This window comes from Scyliorhinus torazame, chromosome 15 (genome assembly GCF_047496885.1).
Source record: "Scyliorhinus torazame isolate Kashiwa2021f chromosome 15, sScyTor2.1, whole genome shotgun sequence".
Taxonomy (NCBI): Eukaryota; Metazoa; Chordata; class Chondrichthyes; order Carcharhiniformes; family Scyliorhinidae; genus Scyliorhinus; species Scyliorhinus torazame.
In genome coordinates this window covers 114,363,191-114,387,300 of record NC_092721.1, presented here as the reverse complement: position 1 = coordinate 114,387,300, position 24,110 = coordinate 114,363,191, and the positions used below count along the sequence as shown (strand labels likewise).

The 24,110-nt window shown below is 45.4% G+C and overlaps 1 protein-coding gene across 6 annotated transcripts in view; it reads left to right on the top strand.

The window, feature by feature from the left end:
- The window catches only part of LOC140391747 (ubiquitin carboxyl-terminal hydrolase 35-like), a 189,001-nt gene that overhangs the window by 64,590 nt on the left and 100,301 nt on the right, over positions 1 to 24,110 (top strand). For all 6 annotated transcript variants that reach the window (XM_072476572.1, XM_072476571.1, XM_072476569.1 and 3 more), the window contains exons 4-6: positions 94 to 229; positions 2,815 to 2,944; positions 10,706 to 10,807. In XM_072476572.1, coding sequence (XP_072332673.1) covers positions 94 to 229; positions 2,815 to 2,944; positions 10,706 to 10,807 — 368 coding nt within the window. The remainder of the gene's footprint in view (positions 1 to 93; positions 230 to 2,814; positions 2,945 to 10,705; positions 10,808 to 24,110) is intronic.

Sequence of the window (24,110 nt, the reverse complement as noted above, 5' to 3'; positions counted from 1 at the left end):
AAATTTTTCCTAAATGCTTCTTGGTTGGAATTGTGGTTATTAGAACCACTATTTGAAATAGCTTTATTTATTTGTTGTTCTGAATTTTTACAGAAGGATCTGAGGGGCCATCAAATGCATTGGCCACTGTTGTCCAGTATGTTCCCTTAGAACTCATGGATGGGGTAATTCGAAACTTGACCAATGATGATTCCATTACAGATAAAGAGTTGATGACTGCTTTAACCAAGTAAGATTTCTTTGCATAGTTCAGATCAATTTAAATACAAACTAGAGGAAAACATAATTATGCTGCAGTATTAAATGTTGGACCTTGACTGGCAGGATACAGAAGTCCCATAAGTAACTTCACTGTCCCTGCCTTCCCACAATCCACCACCATGTACTGAATTTGTGATTTCAAAAAGGGGAGGTAATGCGCATTCCATCAGAATTTGACTTATGCCTTGTAAATCATGGACAGTAACAATATCTCTTGTTGGAAATGACTGTGTTACCTGACACTTATGTGCATGAATATTACTTAATGTTTCTTGCCACTTATCAATTCAAGCCTGAATATTGTCTAGGCCTTAACTGCATATGGACACAAGTTACTTCAATATATGAGGAGTTGTGAATGGTACTGAACACTGCAATCATCAGTGAAACACCCTCACTTCTGCCCTTGTCATCGACCGAAGACCATTGAAACAACTGAAAATGGTTGTGCCTAGGACCCTACTTGTTGGCCTCCAACAACCATAACCACCTTCCTTTGTGGTAGGTCTAGGTCTGCTGAGATGCATGCTGCAGTTCAACAGCTTACTTATGTTACATATGACGAGGCCAATGTTCAAAAAACGATCTCTCAAATCATGTGTAACAACCATTCTTACAAGTTGAGCATCCCTTATCTGAAATTCTGAAAACTGGAGTCTGCATCTTTTTCAAGTGCCAACATAACGTCACTAGTGGGAAATCCCACGAGGTTCCCGAGTGATGCGCAGTTCCCAACGTGTGCCGCACATGCGGTGTATATTCTGAAATCTGAAAAATTCCAAATCCGATACACACTTCGGATAAGGAATATTTAACTTGTATTACGTTGATTCTTTGAAAATACGAAAGGTTCTTGCGAAGAATTTTCCCATCTTTGCACCAAGTGCTGGCTGAGGCGAGAAAACCAGCATGCTGTCTGCACAGCCGGCCTTTTTTAAACAAAATGTTCCAATTAAGGGGCAATATAGCATGGCCAATGCACCTACCCTGCACATCATTATTGGGTTGTGGGGGTGAAACCCACGGAGACACTGGGAGAATGTGCAAACGCCACATGGACAGTGAGTCGGGATTGAACCCGGGTCCTCAGTGTTGTGAGGCAACAGTGCTAACCACTGCTCCACCGTGCCACCCAACAGCCGCCCTTTCTCGCCAGATGACCCAGCAGATGATGCAAAAACATTCTGCTAGGTGACTCACTCCATCACGCTGGTGGGGCCAGAAAGACAAGCACGTTGGGAAATCCGAGTTTGCTACGTCTTTTTTAAAGAGCACCCCAACCTCCAATTTTTATTAAAAAACCCAAAGAACCCCCCCTCCCCCGGGGAACTTCCCCTGACAGTTGGGCAGTGCCAGAGTTCCAGGGTACTGCTCAGGACAGTGTCTCTCTCCTCCTAGCGGCTCCCTCCTATACTGACCTGTGCACCATGGTGGGTTCCCTTTGCCTGATTCACATTTTGCAAAACCTGTTGTAAACCTCTCCGATGTGGGATCTCAATGTGGGAGAACGAAATGGCGGGAAAGCCCTTTTAAAGCATTATAATTTATTCATATGATGTTCATGCTCTTCATTACGTCACTAGCAAGGGGCAGGTAAAATCAAAACGCGATTTCACCGGTGAAACTCTCGTTTTTGGATTCTCGTGGGATTTTGCACCTGCTTTACCGCGATAGACAAATTTAGAACTCTGCTTTAAACATTTTCATTTATGCCTTGTTCTCTCTAGAGATTCAGGCAAGGTCTGAAAAGGTATAGTTCAGAGGTTACCAATATATAAATCTCTCACCAAAGCTATATTTAAGCTATTTAATTAGTTTCTACTCTATTGGTGATGGGGCTTGACCCCCTTTCAGTTTTTCTTGCCAAAACTGTTAACTCCCTCTTTAACAGTATTATATTGGTACAGCAGTGGTCTCTACCTGTGTTTTCCTCTCTTGTCCTTTCTAATCTCCAAATACTCTTCATACTTCCTATTAAATTAATTGTAGCTGCATTCTTTACAAAGACCTCAAGTGGAAGTCTTTATCCCTTTCATTTGCCCTTCCTCATACAATTATGAGGTTTTTAAAATCAAAGCTTACTGTGCTCTAAACATCTTCAATTCCTGTACACTTCATTTTCAGCTATTCCCATTTGTAGTATTAATCTTGATATTAATTGTGACAGTTATTCTGTATTATCCAGAATGGTCACAACATTTTTTTCTTTAGACCATTCAATGTTGATTTCTGTCAATCCTTGGGTTACTCTGGACAATTGCTCTGTCCTGACACTTACTATAGATATTTAATTTAATTTTTTTTTTTACAATGATAGAAACTTTGGAAGCGTACAGTAAATTATTTATAAATTAGTTTATTTCACTTGTTTTGCTTCTAATGTTTACTATTTCCTAGATATAAGTGAAAAGGATGGGTTTAAAAATAAAATTTTAGAACACTACTTTACATTATAAAGGTGGATTTTATTTTTAAGAGAGTCTATCCTTTCATTCAGATATGTTTGGCATTTTAACCTGATTTAACCTAATTCCTCATTTTTTAAAATTGCAGTATGGTTGATTGGCTTTCATGGCCATTAGCCAGAAACATAGACAAATGGATTATTGGCTTGCTGAAAGGATTGGCTGCAGTGAAAAAGTTCAGCATTTTGATTGAAGTCACACTTTCAAAAATTGAACAGGTCAGTTTCTTTTTAAAAAAAATAAAAAAATATATTTTATTAAGGCATTTAAAATTTGACCATAAAGAAAATCCAACAAACACAAAAAACCCACAATAACACAACCATCTGAAACAGGTCAGTTTAACCTCATTAGTCATTCTGAAATTATTTGAGATCAAAATACCATAATACGAAGAAATGTCATGCAGCATTGTAGACTAAGGTAGTTATTACAACTTCAATATTCCCAGGATCTTGACCTAAATTTTGTGCAGACTAATGGGATAAAACTCTTCTGGTAATGCAGGATGTCAGGTTTGTGTGTGAAATTGTTTTGAGTAGCCTGCCTGTACTCCAATTAAGTACGCTCCCAGCTCAGGATTCAGAATCTAATTGCCAATTTTGCTTCAAGAGGTCTTTCGGATGGCTCATGTATGAATTCATGTGGGGAGGGAATTACAGTGATGTAGTTCATCTTTTTTTCTAAGATTTCAGTAAAAGCATATTGAAGCAGGCTTAAACGGCTTTGCTCAGGATGTGCCCTAAGTCATTTCTGATATGGAGTTGTTTAGACATTGTGTCAAGGAGAACAAAACAGCACACAACTGAACAGCCATGGAAATGTTTCAGTCCACCTGCTTTATTTCCAGTGAGAATATTTGAATTTGTTTCCTCAGTTGATTTACAAAATATTCATCCCAAAATATTCATCCAAGGATCTATCTTTGGTTGCAGCATATTTTCAAATATGCTTTGGAAATGAGTTGACAATGACCTGGAGCTCAGTTTCTGAGTGAGCGCACACTGAAGCTCTAGGACTCAAGTAGTGGTTTTGATTTTGGATTGAAGGCAGCGAAGATTGAACGTTTTTCCATCTGTTCTGTAGATTATCTCCATGCCTGTAGTTGGTTTTCTGCAGGCGAGGTGTAGTATTGCAATGAAGAAAATAGAGACGATGGCACAGGCTTGTTTGGCCTAGATTTTCACTGAAATACGGGTTGTGGTTGTTTAGTTGGTGAGGATCATGACATGCTTGTTAATGTGGAGTAGGTGGAGAATAGTGGCAAATTTTAGGGCAGCTAAATTTGAGAGGTATACTCTTAAAGACTTTGCAGTTGACAAAGTTGAACATACGAATTAGGAGCAGGAGTGGACCACTTGTCCCCCTCATGCCTGTTCCGCCATTCAGTGATATCATGGATGATCTAATTGTAACCTCAACTCTACATTGCCGCCTACCCCCAATAGCCTTTTGCCCCCTTGCTTATTAAGAATCTATCTATCTCTACCTTAAAGATATTCAAAGACTCTGCTTCCACTGCCTTTTGAGGAAGTGTTCCAAAGACTCGGGGCGAGATTCTCTGATCCTCCCGCCGGGTCGGGGAATCGTTGGGGGCTGGCGTGAATCCCGCCCCCGCCTGTTGCCGAATTCTCCAGCACTGGAGATTCGGCGGGGGCGGGAATCGCGCCGCGCCGGTTGGCGCCCCCCCCCCCCCCCCCCCCCTGCGATCCTCCGGCCTGGATGGGCCGAAGTTCCGCTGCTAGAATGCCTGTCTCGCTGGTGTGGATTAAACCACCTAGCTTACTGGCGGGACAAGGCGGCGCGGGCAGGCTCCGGGGTCTTGGGGGGGCGCGGGGCGATCTGGCCCCGGGGGGTGCCCCCATGGTGGCCTGGCCCGCGATCCGGGCCCACCGATCCGCGGGTGGGCCTGTGCCGTGGGGGCACTCTTTTCCATGGCGGAGGCGGAAGAGACTCCCTCCACAGCGCATGCGCGGGGATGCCGTGAGCGGCCGCTAACGCTCCCACGCATGCGCCGCCCGGCAATGTCATTTCCGTGCCAGCTGGCGGGGCACTTCCGCCAGCTGGCGGGGCGGAAATCAGTCCAGCGTGGGCCTAGCCCCTCAAGTTTAGGGCCTGGCCCCCCAAGATGCGGTGGATTCCGCACCTTTGGGGCGGCATGATGCCCGACTGATTTGCGCCGTTTTTGGCGCCGGTCGGCGGACATCGCGCCGATACCGGAGAATTTTGCCCATGATCTTCTAAGAAAATATTTCTCCCCATTTCTGTCTTAAATGGGCGACCTCTTATTCTTAAACAGTAATCCCTACTTCTAGATTCTCCGACATCCTTTCCACATCCACCTAGTCAAGACCCCTTGGGTTCTTGTAATTGTCAATCAAATCGCCTGTTATCTTTTAAACTCCAGTGGATACAAACCTAACCAGTCTGACCTTTCCTTCTAAGACAACCCTCCCACTCCAGGTATTAATCTAGTAAACCTATTCTAATCTGCTTCCAGCACATTTACATCTTCCTTTAAATAAGGAGACTAATACTGTACACTGTGTCATCTCACCAAATGCTCTGTACAAGTGAAGCTTAACCTCCCTACTTTTGGATTCAATTCTCCTAGTATTAAGTGATAGAATTCTATTAACTTTTCTAATTACTTGCTGAACCTGCACTCTAACCTTTTGTGATTCATGCACTGTGACACCCTTTTGAGATCTGTTGCACCTCAGAGCTCTGCAAGCTCTGACCATTTTGAAATTAAAAAAAAAAAAAAATTCTCCTTACAAATTGGACAATTTCACACTTTCTCAAATTATGTTCCATTTTCTAGATCTTATCCCACTCATTTAACCTATCCATAACCCTTTGTAGTCTCCTTGTGTCCTCTTCACAACCTACTTATCTTTCCGCCATCAGCAAATTTAGCATCATTGAAGGTTTTAGGGAGGTTGAAAAAGGCCATGTACAGTGGTTGGTGTTGTTCCTTGCAGTAATGTGTCAAAAGTTTGCAGATGACACCAAGATGAGTGGTGGAGTAAAGAGTTCAGAGGACACTAAAAGTTTGCAGAGGGATATAGGTAGTTTAAGTGAAGTGGGCAAAGGTCTGGCAGATGGAGTACAATGTTGGTAGGAATAACCGTAAAATGGACTATTATTTAAATGGTAAAAAATTGCAGCATGCTGCCTGGCAGAGGGACCTGGGTGTCCTTGTGCATGAATTGCAAAATGTTGGTTTGCAGGTGCAGTAGGTAATTAAGAAGGCAAATGGAACTTTGTCCTTCATTGTTAAAGGGATGGGGTTTAAAAACAGGGATGTTATGTTGCAGCTGAATAGGGTGCTGGTGAGGCCACTCCTGGAGTATATACTGGCAGTGGAGGGAGTGTGGAGGAGATTCACCAGTTTGATTCTGGAGTTGAGAGGATTGGCATATGCGGAGAGACGGAGTAGACTGGGACTAGAGCCATTGGAATTTAGAAAAATGAGGAGAAAAATGTTTCTGATAGAAACATATAAAATTATGAAGGGAATAGTTAAGATAGAAACAGGGAGGTTGTTTCCACTGGCGGGTGAAACTTGAACTAGGGGGCACAGTCTCAAAATAAGGGGGAGCAGATTTAGGACCGAGTTGAGGAGGAACTTCTTCACCCAAAGGGTTGTAAATCTGTGGAATTCCTGCCCAGTGAAGCAGTTGAGGCTACCTCGTTGGATGTTTTTAAGGCAAAGATAGGTAGATTTTTGAACAGTAAAGGAATATTAAGGGTTATGGTGAGCGGGCGGGTAAGTGGAGTTGAGTTCACAAAAAGATGAGCCATGATCTTATTGAATGGCTGAGCAGGCTCGAGGGGCCATTTGGCATACTCCTGTTCCTAGTTCTTATATTAACTTGGGAGTCTCCTCTCGAAGACGGATGTAGGTGACAAAATTCATAATCATCTCCAATGTGCCAGCACAACGTTCAGCCAACTGAAAAAAGTTGTGGTTTACGGGGCAGCAACGATTCCTGCTCCCATGTTCTTTGATTACTTAGGTAGGTATACAGCAGACACCTCAAAGCAAAGTATCACCAGCAACAGTGCCTTCACAAGATCCTCCAATCAGGGTGGCAAGAAAGCAGGTCCAACAGCAGCGTCCTCTCCCCAAGCTATCTTTCCGAGCCATGAGATGCTAATCGCACAAGCCGGTCCTGCTGGGTGGTAAGTGTCGCTTGTACACCTGACACCAGACCTATGAGCAACTGCTCTATTCAGAACTCTATCACTGCAGGGGAAATTTGGGAGAACAACAGAAATGCATTAGGGATGCCCTTGAAGCATCCTTGAAGAGGTCAAACATACAAGCCAACTCGTACGAGACTCTCATTTGTGATGACCAGAATGGAGAAGGTCCTTTCTGCAGCACATGAGAGACTTTGGGAATGTGCAGAGGCAAAGTTGGAAGCGGAGCACAAACCTCCAAACAACTCATCTACCCAACTCTTCACTCACCATCTGCCCTAAATGTGGCAGGCTGCAGATCGTGCATTAGACTTATCAGCCATTTCAGAGCTTACTGAATCCGAGAGAAAGCAAATTATCCTCAATCCTGCGGGACTGCTAAAGAAGAGATTTTTTTTTGTATGGAATATGTATTTATAACTATAAGATGGAACAGCAGGTTTATTCCTTCTACAGACCCAGGATCAACATTCTCCCAAATGATGGACTTCAAAATTAAGTGAGTCTGGGTCTAGATCCTGTTGGGTACAAATCATGAAAATGCATCTATCTTTGACAGTAAATGGGTTGCTCGTTGATGCGACCATCAATTCACACGAGACGGAGAGTTGAAGTGAACAGTATTTTAATCAGCTAGAACTGTGCCTGCCTGCAACTGTTCTGTACTGAGTGCCGCCTACAGGCTGCAGATCTATATACCTCCCCCCGATGGGGCGGAGCCCACAAGGGCACCAACATAATACAATGTAATGTAATGTAATACAATGGTGAATGGTAGCAGTAATACATTCACCACATTCACCCCTGTTAAAAATTGAAGTCCAGTGGGGGTGACGTGGGCTCACAGGTTGAGTCTGTCCGGCGCCTTGATTGTTCGCTGCAATCGCCTGAGCTCTGGTTTCGCTGCAGGCACAGGTGTTGAGCTCGTTGCTATTGGCACGGGTGTTGACTCCGGGAGCGTGTCTTCTGGAGCTTCATCCCTGTAGATCGGCGATGGCGGGAGGGGGGGTGTAGGCCATGTAGGGGCAGTGTTCGGTGTAGGGGTAGGTGATGGTCGCAGGGGAACCGGCGGGCGCCAGGTCCCGGAGGGAGACTGTATCTTGTCGGCTGTCGTGGTGCGCCACGTAGGCATACTGGGGGTTGGCGTGAAGGAGCTGGACCCTCTCGACCAGGGGGTCGGACGTATGGCTCCTCACGTGCTTTCGATGTCGTCAGCCAGGACAGAAGCGAGACCCCGGAGGTGGATTTCCTGGGGAAAACAAATGGGCGGTCATGAGGGGTCTCGTTCGTGGCTGTGCAAAGGAGTGACCTAATGGAGTGGAGTGCGTCGGGGAGGACCTCCTGCCAGCGGGAAACTGGGAGACTCCTAGACTGTAGGGCCAGAAGGATGGCCTTCCATACCGTCACGTTCTCCCTCTCCACCTGTCCGTTTCCCTGGGGGTTGTAACTGGTAGTCCTGCTCGAGGCGATGCCCTTACTGAGCAGGTACTGACGCAGCTCATCGCTCATAAACGAGGAGCCCCGGTCACTGTGGACGTAAGTGGGGAAACCGAACAGGGTAAAGGTGCTATGCAGGGCCTTAATGACGGTGGCTGCGGTCATGTCGGGGCATGGGATTGCAAAGGAGAAACGGGAGTACTCTTAGAATTTACAGTGCAGAAGGAGGCCATTCGACCCATCGAGTCTGCACCGGCTCTTGGAAAGCGCACCCCACCCAAGGTCAACACCTCCACCCTATCCCCATAACCCAGTAACCCAACCCAACTAAATCAATTTTGGACACTAAGGGCAATTTATCATGGCCAATCCACCTAACCTGCGCATCTTTGGACTGTGGGAGGAAACCGGAGCACCCGGAGGAAACCCATGCACACACGGGGAGGATGTGCAGACTCCACACAGACAGTGACCCAAGCCGAAACCGAACCTGCGGTGTTCTGGAGCTGTGAAGCAATTCTGCTATCCACAATGCTACCGTGCTACTCGTCAATGATGTTAAGAAAATAGGCGTTGCGGTCAGTGGAGGGGAGGGGCCCTTTGAAATCGATGCTGAGGCGCTCAAAGGGCCGGGATGCCTTCACCAGGTGGGCCTTATCCGGTCAATAGAAGTGCGGCTCACACTCCGTGCAGCTTTGGCAGTCCCTGGTCATGGCCCTGACCTCCTCGGTGGAGTAGGGCAGGTTGCGGGCCTTGATGAAGTGGAGAGGCTGGGTGACCCCCGGGTGACAGAGGTCATCGTGGATGGCCCGGAGTCGGTCAACTTGCCGCTGGCGCATGTGCCGCAGGACAGGGCATCTGGGGGCTTGTTGAGCTTCCCTGGACGATATACAATATCGTAGTTATAGGTGGAGAGTTCGATCCTCCAAGATGGCGGCCCCCATGAGTCGTACGTGTTGGGTAGGGTTGAAGTTGGCTGCCCCCACGGACAGCACGAGGCTGATGACGTGTCCGAAGGGGGCGGTACCGGCAGGCCGCTGCGGGGTCTGCGGGCCTGAGAGTCTGAAAGTCGGGCCTGTGATTTAGACGATTTGGATCTGGCCAGGCAGACTTTGGCAAAGTGTCCTTTCATTCCGCAGTCGCTACAGGTCGCGTTCCGAGCCTGGCAACGCTGCCTGAGCTGCTGGTTCTGGCCGCAGAAATAGCAGGGCAGCCCCCCAGGTTGGACGGGCAGCCGCGAGGCACAGGCCTAGGGCACCCACTGGTCGGGTGCCCATGAGGGGACTGCGTAGTCCGAGGGCAAAGCATTTAGGCTCTGAAACACTACTTTGAGGTGGATAAGGCGCCCTTTTCGAACAAACTCTGTCTGACGTAGTTGGACCGGACTCCAGCCACATAGGTGTCCCGGATGGCGAGTTCCATATGCTGCGAGCCCGTGACGTCCTTCTAGTTGGAGTTTCGAGCAAGTACCTTCAGGTCACGTAGGTATTCCTCCAGCGATTCCCCGGGGCGTTGACGACGAGTGATGAGGAGATGCTGCGCGAATACTGCGTTCACTGGCCTCACGTACTGCCTTTTCAGGACCGCAACCGTGTCGGCGTACGTGGTCGCTTCCTCTATCTGCACGGGGATTCTGTGGCTCACCCGGGCGTGAAGGAGACTCCGTTTCTGTTCCTCGGTGACGGTGGGCGAGGAGGAGGCGGAGCCAGTACGAAAAAATTCCTTTGGCTTCTGCTGCCTGAGGGTCGAGTTCCAGTCGATCAGGTTTGAGGGCTGCTTCCATAGTGATTTTGTAGCTGATTAAATTGATGCGACCATCAATTTACACGAGACGGAAAGTTGAAGTGAACAGTGGTTTTAATCAGCTAGAACTGTGCCTGCCTGTGACTGCTCTGTACTGAGTGCCGCCTACAGGCTGCAGATCTATATACCTCCCCCGAGGGGGCGGGGCCATAGGCAGGGCCCACAAGGGCACCAACATCATACAATGTAATGTAATACATATGGTAAACGGTAGCAGTAATACATTCACCACACTTGTCAATTCAAGGATGATGTTATGTTGGTGTGCCATTAGTGTTGTCGTGTATTGCCATGGTTGAATGATGAATTGAATGCCATAATAGAATAATATACGACTTTTATATTTTCTGGAAACAAATTATAAATATATTAGTGTTTCTTGTGTGCATGTTTGCTCCAATGTTTCCTGATAGCATTGTAACAACACTTCAAAGATACTTCCTTGGCTGTAAAAAGCATTGTTACCTCCTGTGCTATATCCAAGTTATTTTGTCTTTCTTTGAACTCGCCATTAACTTCTTATCTTCCAGGTGTTCTCAAGGTTATTTTATCCAATTGTAAGAGCAGGAGCCCTTGATGTATTGAAATATATGCTGCTTAGTTTCCAACATTCACCAGAAGCTTTCCATGTGGTAAGTATTAGCCTTGTCTGGAATGAGCGGGAGAATATGCAGTATGAAAATACAATTGTACCATTTAATTGAATTTTCTGTTCAGCACGATTATGATTTTAACATTATATAAAAATTATCACAACTTTGACAACTATGAATTTAGCACTAAAACTGAATTACTTGTAGGAACAAAGCATTGTTTTATAGCAATTGAAAATTATTTCTGGACAATATTTGAAACGGGGCCCAAGTAGAATACTTAAAGCAGTTTTGTTAGATCACCAGTTGTCTAGGCCTACACTTTTGAATAGTTTAGATCTGAAGGCACCGATTTAGTTTCACCTACTTCTTCATTCAGCTTCACAGAGCTAAAAAAGATTGAAGAAATGGAACAGTTGATAGAAACAAGCTATAAAGTATGTTGCAAAGATTATTCTGAGCAGTTCAGTGCATAGGATAACATTGTTGTGCAGAACAGTCTTCAGTAAATTCACCAAGTGTTTAGCTGCTTAACATTGACCAGAAATCTGAAAAGATAAATCTTTAAAATAAAGAGTAACCTTGGGTGAGAATTTCCACAGTAAGATTTTTTTATTCTTTCATGCGATGTGGGCATTACTGGCTATGCCAGAACTTTCAGCTACTGGTGTTCCTACACATCTGCTGCCTTTGTCCTGGGTTGAGGCCAGGGTTTGGAAGATGCTGTTGAAGGAGGCTTGACAAGTTGCTTTCGTGCATCTAATAAATGGTATGTGATGCTCCCACTGCATCTCTGGTAGATGGAGATTGCGAATATGTATTTACTCTTACATTTTCACTCAAGTAAGTTTGCATATCACCAAACTTAAAAATCAGCCACAAACGAGTGCAATTGGATAAAATATTTTTAAAAACAACATTCTTGAAATATTTGAGTGGCAACTTAGAGTAGTTTTGTTACACCAGCTGAAATCACTAAACGTACGCATTTGAATTTGTCTAATCCACCCCATGTTATATTTTAAAGACCCTGAAAACTACAGATTCATGTGCTAGTTATGTTGGTGCGCAGTAATCCGTTTCTTAGTGAATTAAAAATATTGAAAACATTTTTTTTTAAATGAGACTTTAAAAATGTCCGATATAAACCTTAATTTTTAGAAGCTTCTCGCAAGTAGATACAAATTGTGGAAACTTCCAGTGTTGGTTAAATTAATCTGTGGGCATGGCCAGTTCTGGATAGGACCTGCATCTCGTGATATTTTTTCAGCTAATGCAAAAGATCACAAACTAGATCAATGTTAGAAGTAACTTGTATTTAAATTCCATTGTTTAGCTGATTTTGGGTGATTTTTGATGAAGACATGCAGCATAACCTGGTGGAAACTCCAGGCACCGGATTTTAATAAAAGTTTATGTTTTGCTGCTACAGAATGCTAGGATGTGACTACAGTTGTGATTCCCTCGGTAATGAAATGCTGAATATAATTATGCCATGCTAAAGGGGTTGCAGAGGTAAAGAAGCCTCATCATAAAATTAGAACTTGGAAGAGCAAATTCTTCTACATAACACATGAACACTTCCTAGGACTCAAGTGAATGGTGAAAGTGAGTATCTTCTGTGCTTGCTGCCGCAAGCGAGGGTTGTTGGTCCATCAATAATAACATCCAAGGACTTCCGGTGGCGACATGTAAGTGGAGGTTGCACATTGGGTGGCACCTGCTAGAGCTTTTGGTTTTTGGCCTTTCGCACCCAGTCTTTGGGGAGGATTTGGTATAATTATTTGTGGGTAAGTCTAAAGCAATCAAAGGATGTTGCAAATCCAGAAAACAAGTCCGTGGAAAAAGGGGGCAAGTGAAAGTCTGCCAGAGAGTTCGGCGGGGAGTCCAGCAGAAAGAAAAATGGCGGGTGCAGGCTTGTCAAGTTGGGCCGCGTCCATTATGGTGGATAAGCTGGCCGAAGTGAAGGCGGGGAGGTTTGAGCGGTTGTTTTCGAAGCGCTTTGACGAGTATTGCAAGGAGATGATGACTTCGCTCATGGAGTGGGTGGATGAGACTCTTGCCCCAGTGAAGGAGGCTTTGACAAAGACATTGACGGAGGTGCAGGAGCACGGAGAGGTGTTGAAGGGAGTGGAGGAGCCATTGTTGCAGCATAACGACCAGTTCACCTCAATGGGGGAAGAGCTGCAGCGGGTGGTGGAGTGTAACAAGAGCCAAAGTGGCGAACCTGGAGAACAGGCCACGTAGGCAGAATTTAAGGATCATGGGAGAGGCTGGAGGGCTGATGGAGTATTTTACAGAGATGTTCGCCAAGTTGATGGAGGAGGAGGACCCCTCTCTCTACCAATTGTACAGGACTCACCCAGTCGCTCCGGCCAAAGCCAAAGGCGAATGAGCCACCAAGAGCGGCACAGTAGCACAGTGGTTCGTGTTAGACGTTTTAGTTGCTGTGATATGAAGAGTCTAAAGTTCTTGTTCCTTTTCACCAAACACCATTTATTTCACTTCCACAGCCTCTGCACAAAACTCTTAACAACACCACCTCACAGAGGCCACCTGAAGCCCCTTTACATAAAAGTGTCAATTAATGGATATTTAACATAAATGAGACAACTAATTGCAATGGCTCTTAACCCATTACTTAACAGTCTCCCCTTCCTTGGAGAAAAAAAATAATTAGGTGAAAACAAAATTTCAAGAAACTCAAAAACACACATGTTTTCCCCCCCCCCCTTTTTTTTGTTTGGACGAGAAAAAACAAAACAGTCACAGAAACAAGCGCCCTTCATTAACAATATCCAAAGGTTTCTGTGAACTCGCTCCCCCCTTTTCGTAAAACAGTCTGACAGTTGATAGCTCCTGTCGACCCATTTAATTTTTGTTATTTCCCCTCTGTCCAACATCTGCTTCAAACTTGCGATGTCTATCCGTAACCTCTTTTCATTGACACTTTTTGCAGAGTGCACATTTTCCCACAGGGATTTATTGTCAATGTGACAGTCAATAGGTATATTACCCAAATCCCCTAATCCCAAAATTTCTGTCAATATCATACTTGTATAAAAAGCCATATCCACCGCCTCTACAAGGCTTAATGTCTCAGCAGCCAAAGTGCTTTTTACCACTCTCCTTATTTTCTTTGTTTCCCACACAAGTGGGCAACATTTTTTACCATTGTTCCCCAAAAGGAAAATTATAAAACCTTCTGCTCTTGAAACCCCATCACATATATTTGTGTAGGACGCATCACTATAAACTATGAATTTCAAGTGCTTAAAGTCACCTAAAACCGTGAACTTCAAAACACACTCCTGCATTTTTAGTTTGGCCAATGCTTTATTTTCTCTTATTATGTCTTCCACTTTGGGATCATTCATTTTTGTACTCAACTCTAAGACATCAAAACTCACGTCCGGTCTAGTCTGTCTACCTAACCAGTTCAGTTACCTAATTAAACTTTGCAGTTGCTCTTTTTCTATCTTGGAAACAATTGCGTCTTTGTGTGAAACTCGGCCACGACTAATTGCTATTGGAGTGATGCTTTCCAAATAAGATTGCTGACGTAAAGTTGCCCCGAACTTAGTCTGTCCAATTTCCAGTCCAATATATTTAAATGCACCGGAAGCCTGACTTCCAACCCTGAATTCTTTCCTCAAACCAGAGATTACAATAGCTTCAAAATCACTAGTCCCACCCCACAAAAAATCATCGACATGCATCATAAAAATGCCAGAAAGATTTCCTTTATCATGCCAGTAAAACATTGCAGGATCTGCTTTCAACTGGCAACAGCCTAACTTTAACAAAACTGACCTTACCAAAAAATACCAGACTCTAGATGCATCATTTAACCCATATACACATTTGTTCAACTTCTAGAGTACCCCTTCTGTGTTAGCTGCTTCTTTAGGAGGACGGAGAAAAATGTCTCTCTGGAACTGATGCCCCTGCAAAAAGGCAGCTTTTATATCTATAGATTTGCATTCCCATGGCTTTGTGGCTAATAGAGCAAAGAAGATCTTTAAAATAACCTTTCCTGCTGTAGGTGAATCTACCCTTAAATCCTGATCTTCTAAGTTTTCTTCAAATCCCCTTGCCACGAGCCTGGCCTTTGCCTTATAAGTTCCATCCGGAAGAACCTTTTCCGTGCAAATCCATCTGTGGGATAGAGCTCTGTTTAGCTTCTTTAATAACATTTTCATCTAATTTATTTGAAGCCACCAAAATCTCACGTGCATGTGGGCTTCTACCCCTATTAGTATTCGCAGTCTTACTCATGTTCCGAGATCTTGACAAACTACGTCCCCTCTCCCGCCTGGCATCTCGTTCTGTACTGCTACTGCTTGATCTTTCCCTTCTGCTGTGGGATGTCCTTTCAATAGTTCTCGACCTTTTCCTGCGGATCTGTTCACTATCTGATGTTCTATCTGAACTGGCACTGTGTTTCTGTGCCCTCCATTTTTGAACTTCATTTTCCCAATCCATTGTCTTGACTCCTTCCCCTGAATGCTGTACATTCAACCAATGTTTATACTTTCCAATGGCCTTCCCTGCTCTACTAATAACAGTTGCATCCTTCCATTGACTAGACCCTTCAGGCAAGTATGTCACTTTTGTACCAACCTTTGGCAGTTGCCCTTTCGGAAAAATGGCCTGTTTTAATTCACCAGAAGTGTTGTGTTCCTCCACAGAAACCCTGTCTATATCAGTTAATTGGTCCTCATCGTTCTGTAACACGTGTACCAGATGACTCTGGTTCTTCGTCATGTCTGTCTGGTCTGTCTAAATTTGAAAATTTGTAATCAGTACCCATTATCCTTGATGAATGGCCCCTAACAGTTTGATTACCATGTTGCAAAATAATTGTTTTGCCAACTATGCCTATGATCTTCCCTGGGCCTTTCCATTCATTAGAATTGTCTCTCTTATAGTATACCATGTCTCCTTGCTGTAAAACGGCATCTGATGGCCGTACGTTACGTTATGTCTTAAAGCTCTGCAAATTCTTTCAGAGACTTCTGCTAAATCTACAAAATGCAAAATACTGCTATGTAATGCATTTAAATGTTCAGCAAAACCAGAGCTAATTGTAGTCCCCTCCCAAGCTGGAGGCTGGTCATCCAAAATGGACGGAATTTTAGGATTTCTACCAAACACTAATTGATAAGGACTATAGCCCCCAACCATCTGCAATGAATTCTTTGCATGTACTGCCCATGCTAAAGCTGAATTTAGCCTGCAATTTGGTCGATCTGCCAAAATTTTCCGAAGCATGTCATCGATGACAGCATGATTTCTTTAACAGACACCATTACTAAATGGGCTTTCTGCAACAGTATTCGTAACTCTGATATTCATGTTTTCACACATCATTAGCAAATTCTCCCCCATTGTCCGTAAGGAATTTTGCCAGTGGACCCATTCCTGTACCTATCCATTTTTCCACTCTTTGATCCAGAATTACTCTCTCTTCTTTACTTCGTACAATCGTTGATTGACTAAATCAGGTTGCTAAATCTACAAAATGCAAAATAAATATATTATTTGCTTTCTCCCAGATCTTAAGGTCCATGGCCACAATGTTCTATCAGTTTAGTATAGTCGTCATCCCTTACCCCTGCATCCTTTAATACATTTTTCAGCCTCCGAGGAGATGGATGTGCAAATTGTCTATGCAATTTTAATACCACAAGCTTTTTATCAGCTAAAGTCCCATTTTCAACTGCCATTAACACATCTTTAACCACTCTACTTGAAAAATTATTTGTCAGTAATGGAATGCAATAGTGTCCCAACTGTGTAAATTGTAAGTCCACCGTCTTTCCAAAAACTGTTGCCTTATCCTGTTCCATATCCAGTTTCATGTGTGCTTTCTTCATCGATGGTCTGCTCAGAAGCAAAGGTATCTCACTTGATACAACATCTGTGCTAATGAAATGATTCACTCCGGCAATATTGCAAGGGATCACCACTCTTTTCAGCGACTTCAGAGTATTATCATCCCCAAACCTGAAACTTGTGGAACTTTTAAATTCCTTAACCTTGTTACGATTTTCAGCATTCAAAGAGTCCAGGTAACATTTTAACCAGTCAATTCCCCACACAGTAAATGTGCAGCCACTGTCCAATACAGCACAGTTGAAGGATTCTGCAACCAACTCCCTCATTACCGGCGTAAAACTGCATATCAATAGGACAATGCCTTCTTTCTGGTCACTATCTTTTTCCTCTTCTGACTCTTCCGTGTCATGTGTCGCTTCAAACACTCTATCATAACGAGTTGGACAGTTGAAAGCATAATGGTATTGAGAGTCACATCGAAAACATCGATTTATCATGCCCCATGCATTTCTGGGGTTCATCTTCCGATTGTAGGTTCTAACTGGGTTTCTGTCCTCATAATTTCCTTGTCTCGGTCTATAGTATTGAGCCCTGTTCGTAGCCATACGATTTCACCATCCTGTTACTAGTGTATCTTCCATATTCTGCCTTATTGCAGGCTGACCTATTTGGGTCTGTTGCTAATTTTCTCCTTGGTTCAATTGCTCTGTTTTATTACCTTTGCTCTCGAGTCGCCAGGTATCTTTATGATACCACCACGAGGTTCAAGTCCGAGTAATGATCAATAATCCAATACACCGATTAGTAAGATTTAAATCAAAGCACATTTATTGTACACAGTAATCATTACTCATGCACAAATTCTACGTCTAAGCTACTTCTACAACTAACAGGCCTATACTTAACTTTGAACTGGCCCACCAGGTCAGGGGAACAAATGGCCTTTCGTTCGGGTTCTGAGTCTGTGGGATTCGAAGTTGGTACGGATTGGTAGCTAGGAGCGCCTTCTCGTAGCGAGCGTTGATTTAAGACTTACGATTTCGATGATCACTGGAGTCACTGCACTGGTCACGGTCAATGTTGGTTCGTTGTTGCTGGGTGACCCGGGCAGGAAGAAGAGAGCGGTGAAGAGAGCGATTTGAACTTGGGGCTCAACTCTTCTAGTCCCCAGGGGCTTCCCGCCTTTCGGGGCAGACCCTGTACCTGATCCCAAGTCATTGGACTTTGTCCCAATCGCTTGGTTCGATTTTCCCCAATACTGGAGCGGTTCCCTGATCGATGAGCGGTCTTGAGGTGCTCGTTCACCTCCTTTGTTTTGGCTCCTGCTGGCGCCGAGGAGTCTGGCTTTGCTTTGTGTGTCAAAATGTTACTTATTGTTCCCGGGGATTGCTCATCAGTATGCAGATGGCTGTTACTGATGGTCGCTGGTATCGATGTTGTCTGGTTTTTGCAGAGGTAAATACACAGCAAACCTGCAGCTGCTGGTTTTTGTCTTGTTCGCTGACTTTCCCATCAGCCTTTGCCATTCACCATTTTGAATCGGGAGTTGGCCAATTTAGGTGGCTGCAGGTCATCAGAGCCATCGGAATCGAATGTTTCCCCAGAAACTTTTGTAAAGCTTTTGTCATCTGTTCGAATAAGATATCCTTATCAGTAAACTGAACTCCTGTCAAAACCAGGAGCCTATCCATGTTGCTCACTCTAGCACAGTCAAGTAATTTAAAGGCCAACACAGACTGTGGAAATTCCAGATTGTGTTTCTGCAGCCTTTTATATGGTCTGCCAAATTCCATTATATAGTCTTCCATGGAGATATCCTCCATTTTCCGGAACTTATCAAAATCCGACCATGCTTCATATGCACTTAACAAGTCCTCTTTCTTATAAATCTTATCCATATAATGTAATAAAGTCTCCAGACCTTCTGAGTCTAACTCTTCCAATTCCAGCTCAGAAAGCGCTTTGTTTCGGATTTTACTGCCATATGGTAGAGAAAGAGCCAATGCCATACCTTGTTTTCTCTTTCCCAAAGCAGTTACTTTAGTCCACATAACTACTGCACTTCTCCATTGGTCGTACGATTCCCTTTCAGAAAATAAGGGAGGATAGTCATGTCCAGCCATCTTTATCCTGGGTTCAGCCATGTATCTTTTTTTTCCCCCTTCTCACTCACTCCTTGGTTTGATCAGGAAAAGTTGTATCTTTCAAACCTTCACATTTGCACAGCAACCATCCTCTGCTACCATTGTTAGACGTTTTAGTTGCTGTGAAATGAAGAGTCTAAAGTTCTTGTTCCTTTTCACCAAATACCATTTATTTCACTTCCACAGCCTCTGCACAAAACTCTTAACAACACACCACCTCAGAGGCCACCTGAAGCCCCTTTACATATCGGTGTCAATTAATGGATACGTAACATAAATGAGACAACTAATTGCAATGTCTCTTAACCCATTACTTAACAGTTCGCACTGCTGCTTCACAGCACCAGGGACCAGCGTTCGATTCCCGGCTTGGGTCACTGTCTGTGCGGAGTCTGCACATTCTTCCCGTATCTGCATGGGTTTCCTCCGGGTGCTCTGGTGGATTGGTCACGTTAAATGGCCCCATAGTGTCCAAAAGTTAGGTGGGTTGCTGGGTTACAGAGATAGTGTGGAGGTGTGAGCTTAGGTAGGGTGCTCTTTCAGGGGCCGGTGTAGACTCGATGGGCCAAGTGGCCTCCTTCTGCACTGTAAATTCTATGATTAGATGATAGAACTGTGATAGCCTGCTTCCACTGCTATCAGGTGAAGGAAAAGGTGCTGAGATGGGCAAAGCTGAATGGTGAGGTCGGGAGGCGAACTGGCGAGAAAGTGGGCGGCCTTTGTTCGGGCGAAGGCGGCTTTGTTTAAAGCAACATGTGGTTTGGGGTGGTCTACCCAGCAAAGCGGAGGGTCACAGATAACTCCAAGAACTTCTATTTTGAGACGGCAAAGGAGGCGGAGGTGTTTGTGAAAGCTGAAGGACTGGGACTGAAATGAGTTTGGACTTTGGTGTAAGTGTTTTCTCTATTGGGGATTTTTAATCTTCTCCTTTCTCTTTTTTTTTTTTTGTTGCTTACTCTTCTCAAGTTGTGTTTGGGAAGGGATCGTTTGGTGCTTTGTAGTGTTTGGTTGGGATTTACTACTTTTAGATCTGAGGGATTACTGTGTTGGGAGTTTCGAAGGTTTGCATGTGGGGGCGTTGATGTTGGCTTTTTCTGTGGCGGTGAGGGTGCTTTGGCAAGGGCCACCTCGCTAGCAAACATAAGTTGGCTAGTAAACGGGAACGAGGTGGGGAAAGGGGCTGCAGTCATTGGTTTTGATGTGCCTGAAAGATGTAATTGGTGGGGGGATGGGGACAATACTGGGTGAGGGGGCTTCTGGGAAGGGGGAGGGATCGAGTGCTGACGGTGACTAGGGGTCGGGCTGAGACCTGCCTGTGGGGCAGCGCCAGGTCTTGTCATGATTGGCAGGGTGAGCGACCCCCCGGTCCGGGTGGTAACATGGAACGTGCGAGGGCTGGGGGGGACTGGTGAAACCAGCGAGAGTTTTCTCGCATTTGAAGAGCTTGAAAACCGATGTGGTGCTGTTGCAAAAGATCCACCTGAGGGTGAAGGACTGGATGAGTCAGGTGATCCACTCGGGCTTTGATAGTAGGGCCCGTGGGGTAGCGAATCTGGTGGGTAAGAGGGTGAAGTTTCAGATGGAGAAGGTGGTGGCTAATCAGAACCTGGAAGAGAAAATCCTTCTACATAATACATGAACACTTCCTAGGACTCGAGATATTAGTGAAAATGAGTTTCTTCTGTGCTGACTGCCACAACCAAGGGTTGTTGGTCCTTCAATAATAACTTCCAAGGACTTCTGGTGGCGACATATAGGTGGAGTCGCATGTTGGGTGTTGGATTCGAAGGTGGGGGGACGGACGGCGGGGGACAGACACTTGGAGGTTTCCGCCACCGTAGGATAGGGAGTACTCATTCTTTTCGCTAGTACACAATGTGAATCAAGGATTGATTTTTTTTTTTTTTTTTTTTTTTTTTGTTATTAAAGGACAGGCGCTGTTGGCCGGGGTGAGCAAGGCAGAATATTCTGCAATTGTTATCTCGGACCATGCTCCACTCTGGGTGGATGTGGTCCTGGACTAGCTCATAGCTCAAGAGGCCTGCGTGGAGGTTGAACTTGGGGTTGCTGGCAGACCCGAATTTCTGTACCAAAATGGGAATGTTGATTTGAGGATTACGTAGGGTTCAATGGGAATGGGGCGGTTTTGCCGTCAGTGGTATGGAACATGTAGAAAGCAGTCGTGAGGGGCACGGTCATCTCGTTCAAGGCTCCGAGAGGAGTAGCAGCGGTTGGTAGAGGAGGTTTTGGAAGTGTATGGAAGGTATGTGGAGGATCCAATTCGGATCTGGTGAGGAGAAGAGAGCTACAGGCGAGGTTTGATCTTGTATCCACGGGAAAGGCGGTTCAGCAGTTGAGGGGGGCCGTGTATGAGTATGGAGAGAAGACCAGCTGCTTGTTGGCTGGCCAGCTCCGCAGGCAGGCGGCTGCGAAAGAGATTGTTCAGGTCCGGGTTGGTGCAGGGGACCTGGTGGTGGCACTGGAGCAGGTGAACAAGGCATCTGAGGATTTCTATAAGAATTTGTATAAGTCAGAGCCTCCGGAGGACAAGTCGGACATGAGGGAGTTTCCGGGGGTTTTGGAGTATCCAAGAGGAGAGGGCAGGGTTGGTGGAGCCAGTGGGGGTGGAAGAAGTCCAGACAGCAATAGGGAAAATGCAGATGGACAAGGCACTGGTGCCGGGTGGTTTCCCGATGGAGTTTTATAAAACGTTTGTGGAGGGTGAGATGCCTGGGACGAGGTGGTGGCAGCACTTTAGGCTGGGTGTGGGGTCGAAGTTGATGCTGATCCGAGGAGGCGGGGCAGAAGTTGATGCTAATCCGTAGGGGGAGGGGTTATGAAGGGAGAACGGTTGTGACTGGGGCTCAGAGGGATGTCCTTGTGCAGGAACTCTCTTCCATCCTCACTCACTCTTCCCTGTTCCTTGACCCATCCCCGTACTCTTTCTGCAGTGGCCGCCCAGTGGTACAACTGCAGGTTCGGATGGGCCAGGCCTCCCACGTTGCTCCACCTCTGCAGGTCCTTTTTGACTTCCTCCACCAGACTCGTCACGTTCCATTTGTGGATCCATGTCCAGTCATGGGCTATTTGGATCCCCAGGTAGCGGAATTTGGTCTGGGCATGCTTAAATGGCAGTCTTCTCAGCTCTGTCCCTCTCCCCTGCGGGTTCATAGGGAAGATCTTAGGTTAAGTTTATAACCCGAGAAGGCTCCAAACTCCTCTAGGAGTTTCATTATCCCTTTCGTGGTGGTCCCAGCGTTCGAGATGTAGAGGGGCAGGTTATCCGCGTAGAGTGAGACTCCACAAGACCATAAGACATAGGGAGCAGAATTAGGCCACTCAGCCCACAAGTCTGCTCCGCCATTCGATCCATGGCTGATATTTTACTCATCCCCATTCTCCTACCTTCTCCCCATAACCCCTAATCCCCTTATTAATCAAGAATCTATCTATCTCGGTCTTAAAGACAATCAGTGATTTGACCTCCACAGCCTTCTGCGGCAAAGAGTTCCACAGATTCACCATCCTCTAGCTGAAGAAATTCCTCCTCATCTTTGTTTTAAAGGATCGTCCCTTTAGTCTGAGATGGTGTCCTCTGGTTCTAGTTTCTCCTACAAGTGGAAACATCCTCTCCACGTCCACTCTATCCAGGCCACGCAGTACCCAGTAAGTTTCAATAAGATCCCCCCCCCCCCCCCCCTCATCCTTCTAAACTCCAACGGGTATAGACCCAGAGCCCTCAACCGTTCCTCATACGACAAGTTTTTCATTCCAGGGATCTATGCATGCTGTATTGTGTCTTGCAGGACCACCCACCGATCGACTCGGCCCACCACGCAGACACCACCCCCCAGCCAGTGCCAGGGCGACCGACCCGGCCCATCAGGTGTACCCCGCCTCCAGCCAGTACCAGGGCGCCCCCCCCCCCCCCCCAGGGAGTCGAGCACCGACAGGGAGGGCAGCCACAACAGTACTTCGCAATCTCATCTTTAATAACAGACTTAAAATCTTACCAATGACCGAAGTCATGCTAACCGGCCTATAATTTCTCGTCTTCTGCCTCCCTCCCTTCTTAAACAGCGGTGTTACATTAGCCACTTTCCAGTCCTCTGGGACCCTTCCTGCCTTCAGTGATTCCTGAAGGATCATCAATGCCTCCACAATTTCCTCAGCTATCTCTTTCAGGTCCCTGAGGTGCAGTCCATCACGGTCCAGGTGACTTATTCACCATCAGACCTTTCAGATTCCACAGAACCTTCTCCTTAGTAATGTTCACTGCACTCACCTCTGCCCCCTGGTTCTCCTGGAGTTCTGGCATCCCACTGGTGTCTTCCACCATGAAGACTGCTGCAAAGTAACTATTCAGTTCGTCTGCCATTTCTTTGTTTCCTATTACTACTTTTCCAGCCACATTTTCCAGTGGTCCAATGTCTATTTTTGCCTCTCTTACCTTCTATATATTGAAAAAAAAATCTCCTCTTATCTTCCTTTATATTACTAGCTAGCTTGCACTCATACTTCATCTTCTCCTCCCTTATTGCTTTTTTAGTTGCCCTCTGCTCGCTTTTAAAGGCTTCCCAATCCTCTGGCTTCCCACTAATCCTCGTCACTTTGTATGCCTTTTCTTTAGCTTTTGTGCTGTCCTTGACTTTCCTCATCAGCCATGGATGCCTTGTCCTCCCCTTAGCATGTTTCCTCCTCCTTGGGATGAATTTCTGTTGTGCCTCCCTAATAACCCCCCCAAAATCCCTGCCATTGCTGTTCCACTGTCTTTTCCCTGCTAGGCTCCTTTTCCAATCAACTCTGGCCAGCTCTTCCCTCATGTCTTTGTAGTTACCCTTATTTAATTGTAATACCGTTACATCTGGTTGCAGCTTCTCCCCCTCAAACTGCAGGGTAAATTCTATCATATTGTGGTCACTGCTCCCAAAGGGTTCCTTCAAGTTCTCTAATCCAGTCTGCCTCATTACACGTCACCAAATCCAGAATTGCCTGTTCCCTCGTAGGCTCTGTCACAAGCTGCTCCAAAAAAAACGTCTCTTAAACATTCCACAAATTCCTTTTCTTGGGATCCTCTACCAACCTGATTTTCCCAGTCCACCTGCATATTGAAGTCCCCCATGATTATTGTAATATTGCCTTTTTTACATGCCTTTTCTATCTCCTGATTTATTTTCTGTCCCACGCCCTGACTACAGCTAGGGGGCCTGTACATAACTCCCATCAGGATCTTTTTACCTTTTCGATTCCTCAATTCTACCCGCAGAGATGCTATGCCTTCTGATCCTATATTGCTCCTTGCTATCGATTTAACTTCATTCCTCACTAACCATGCAACCCCGCCCCCTTTGCCCATC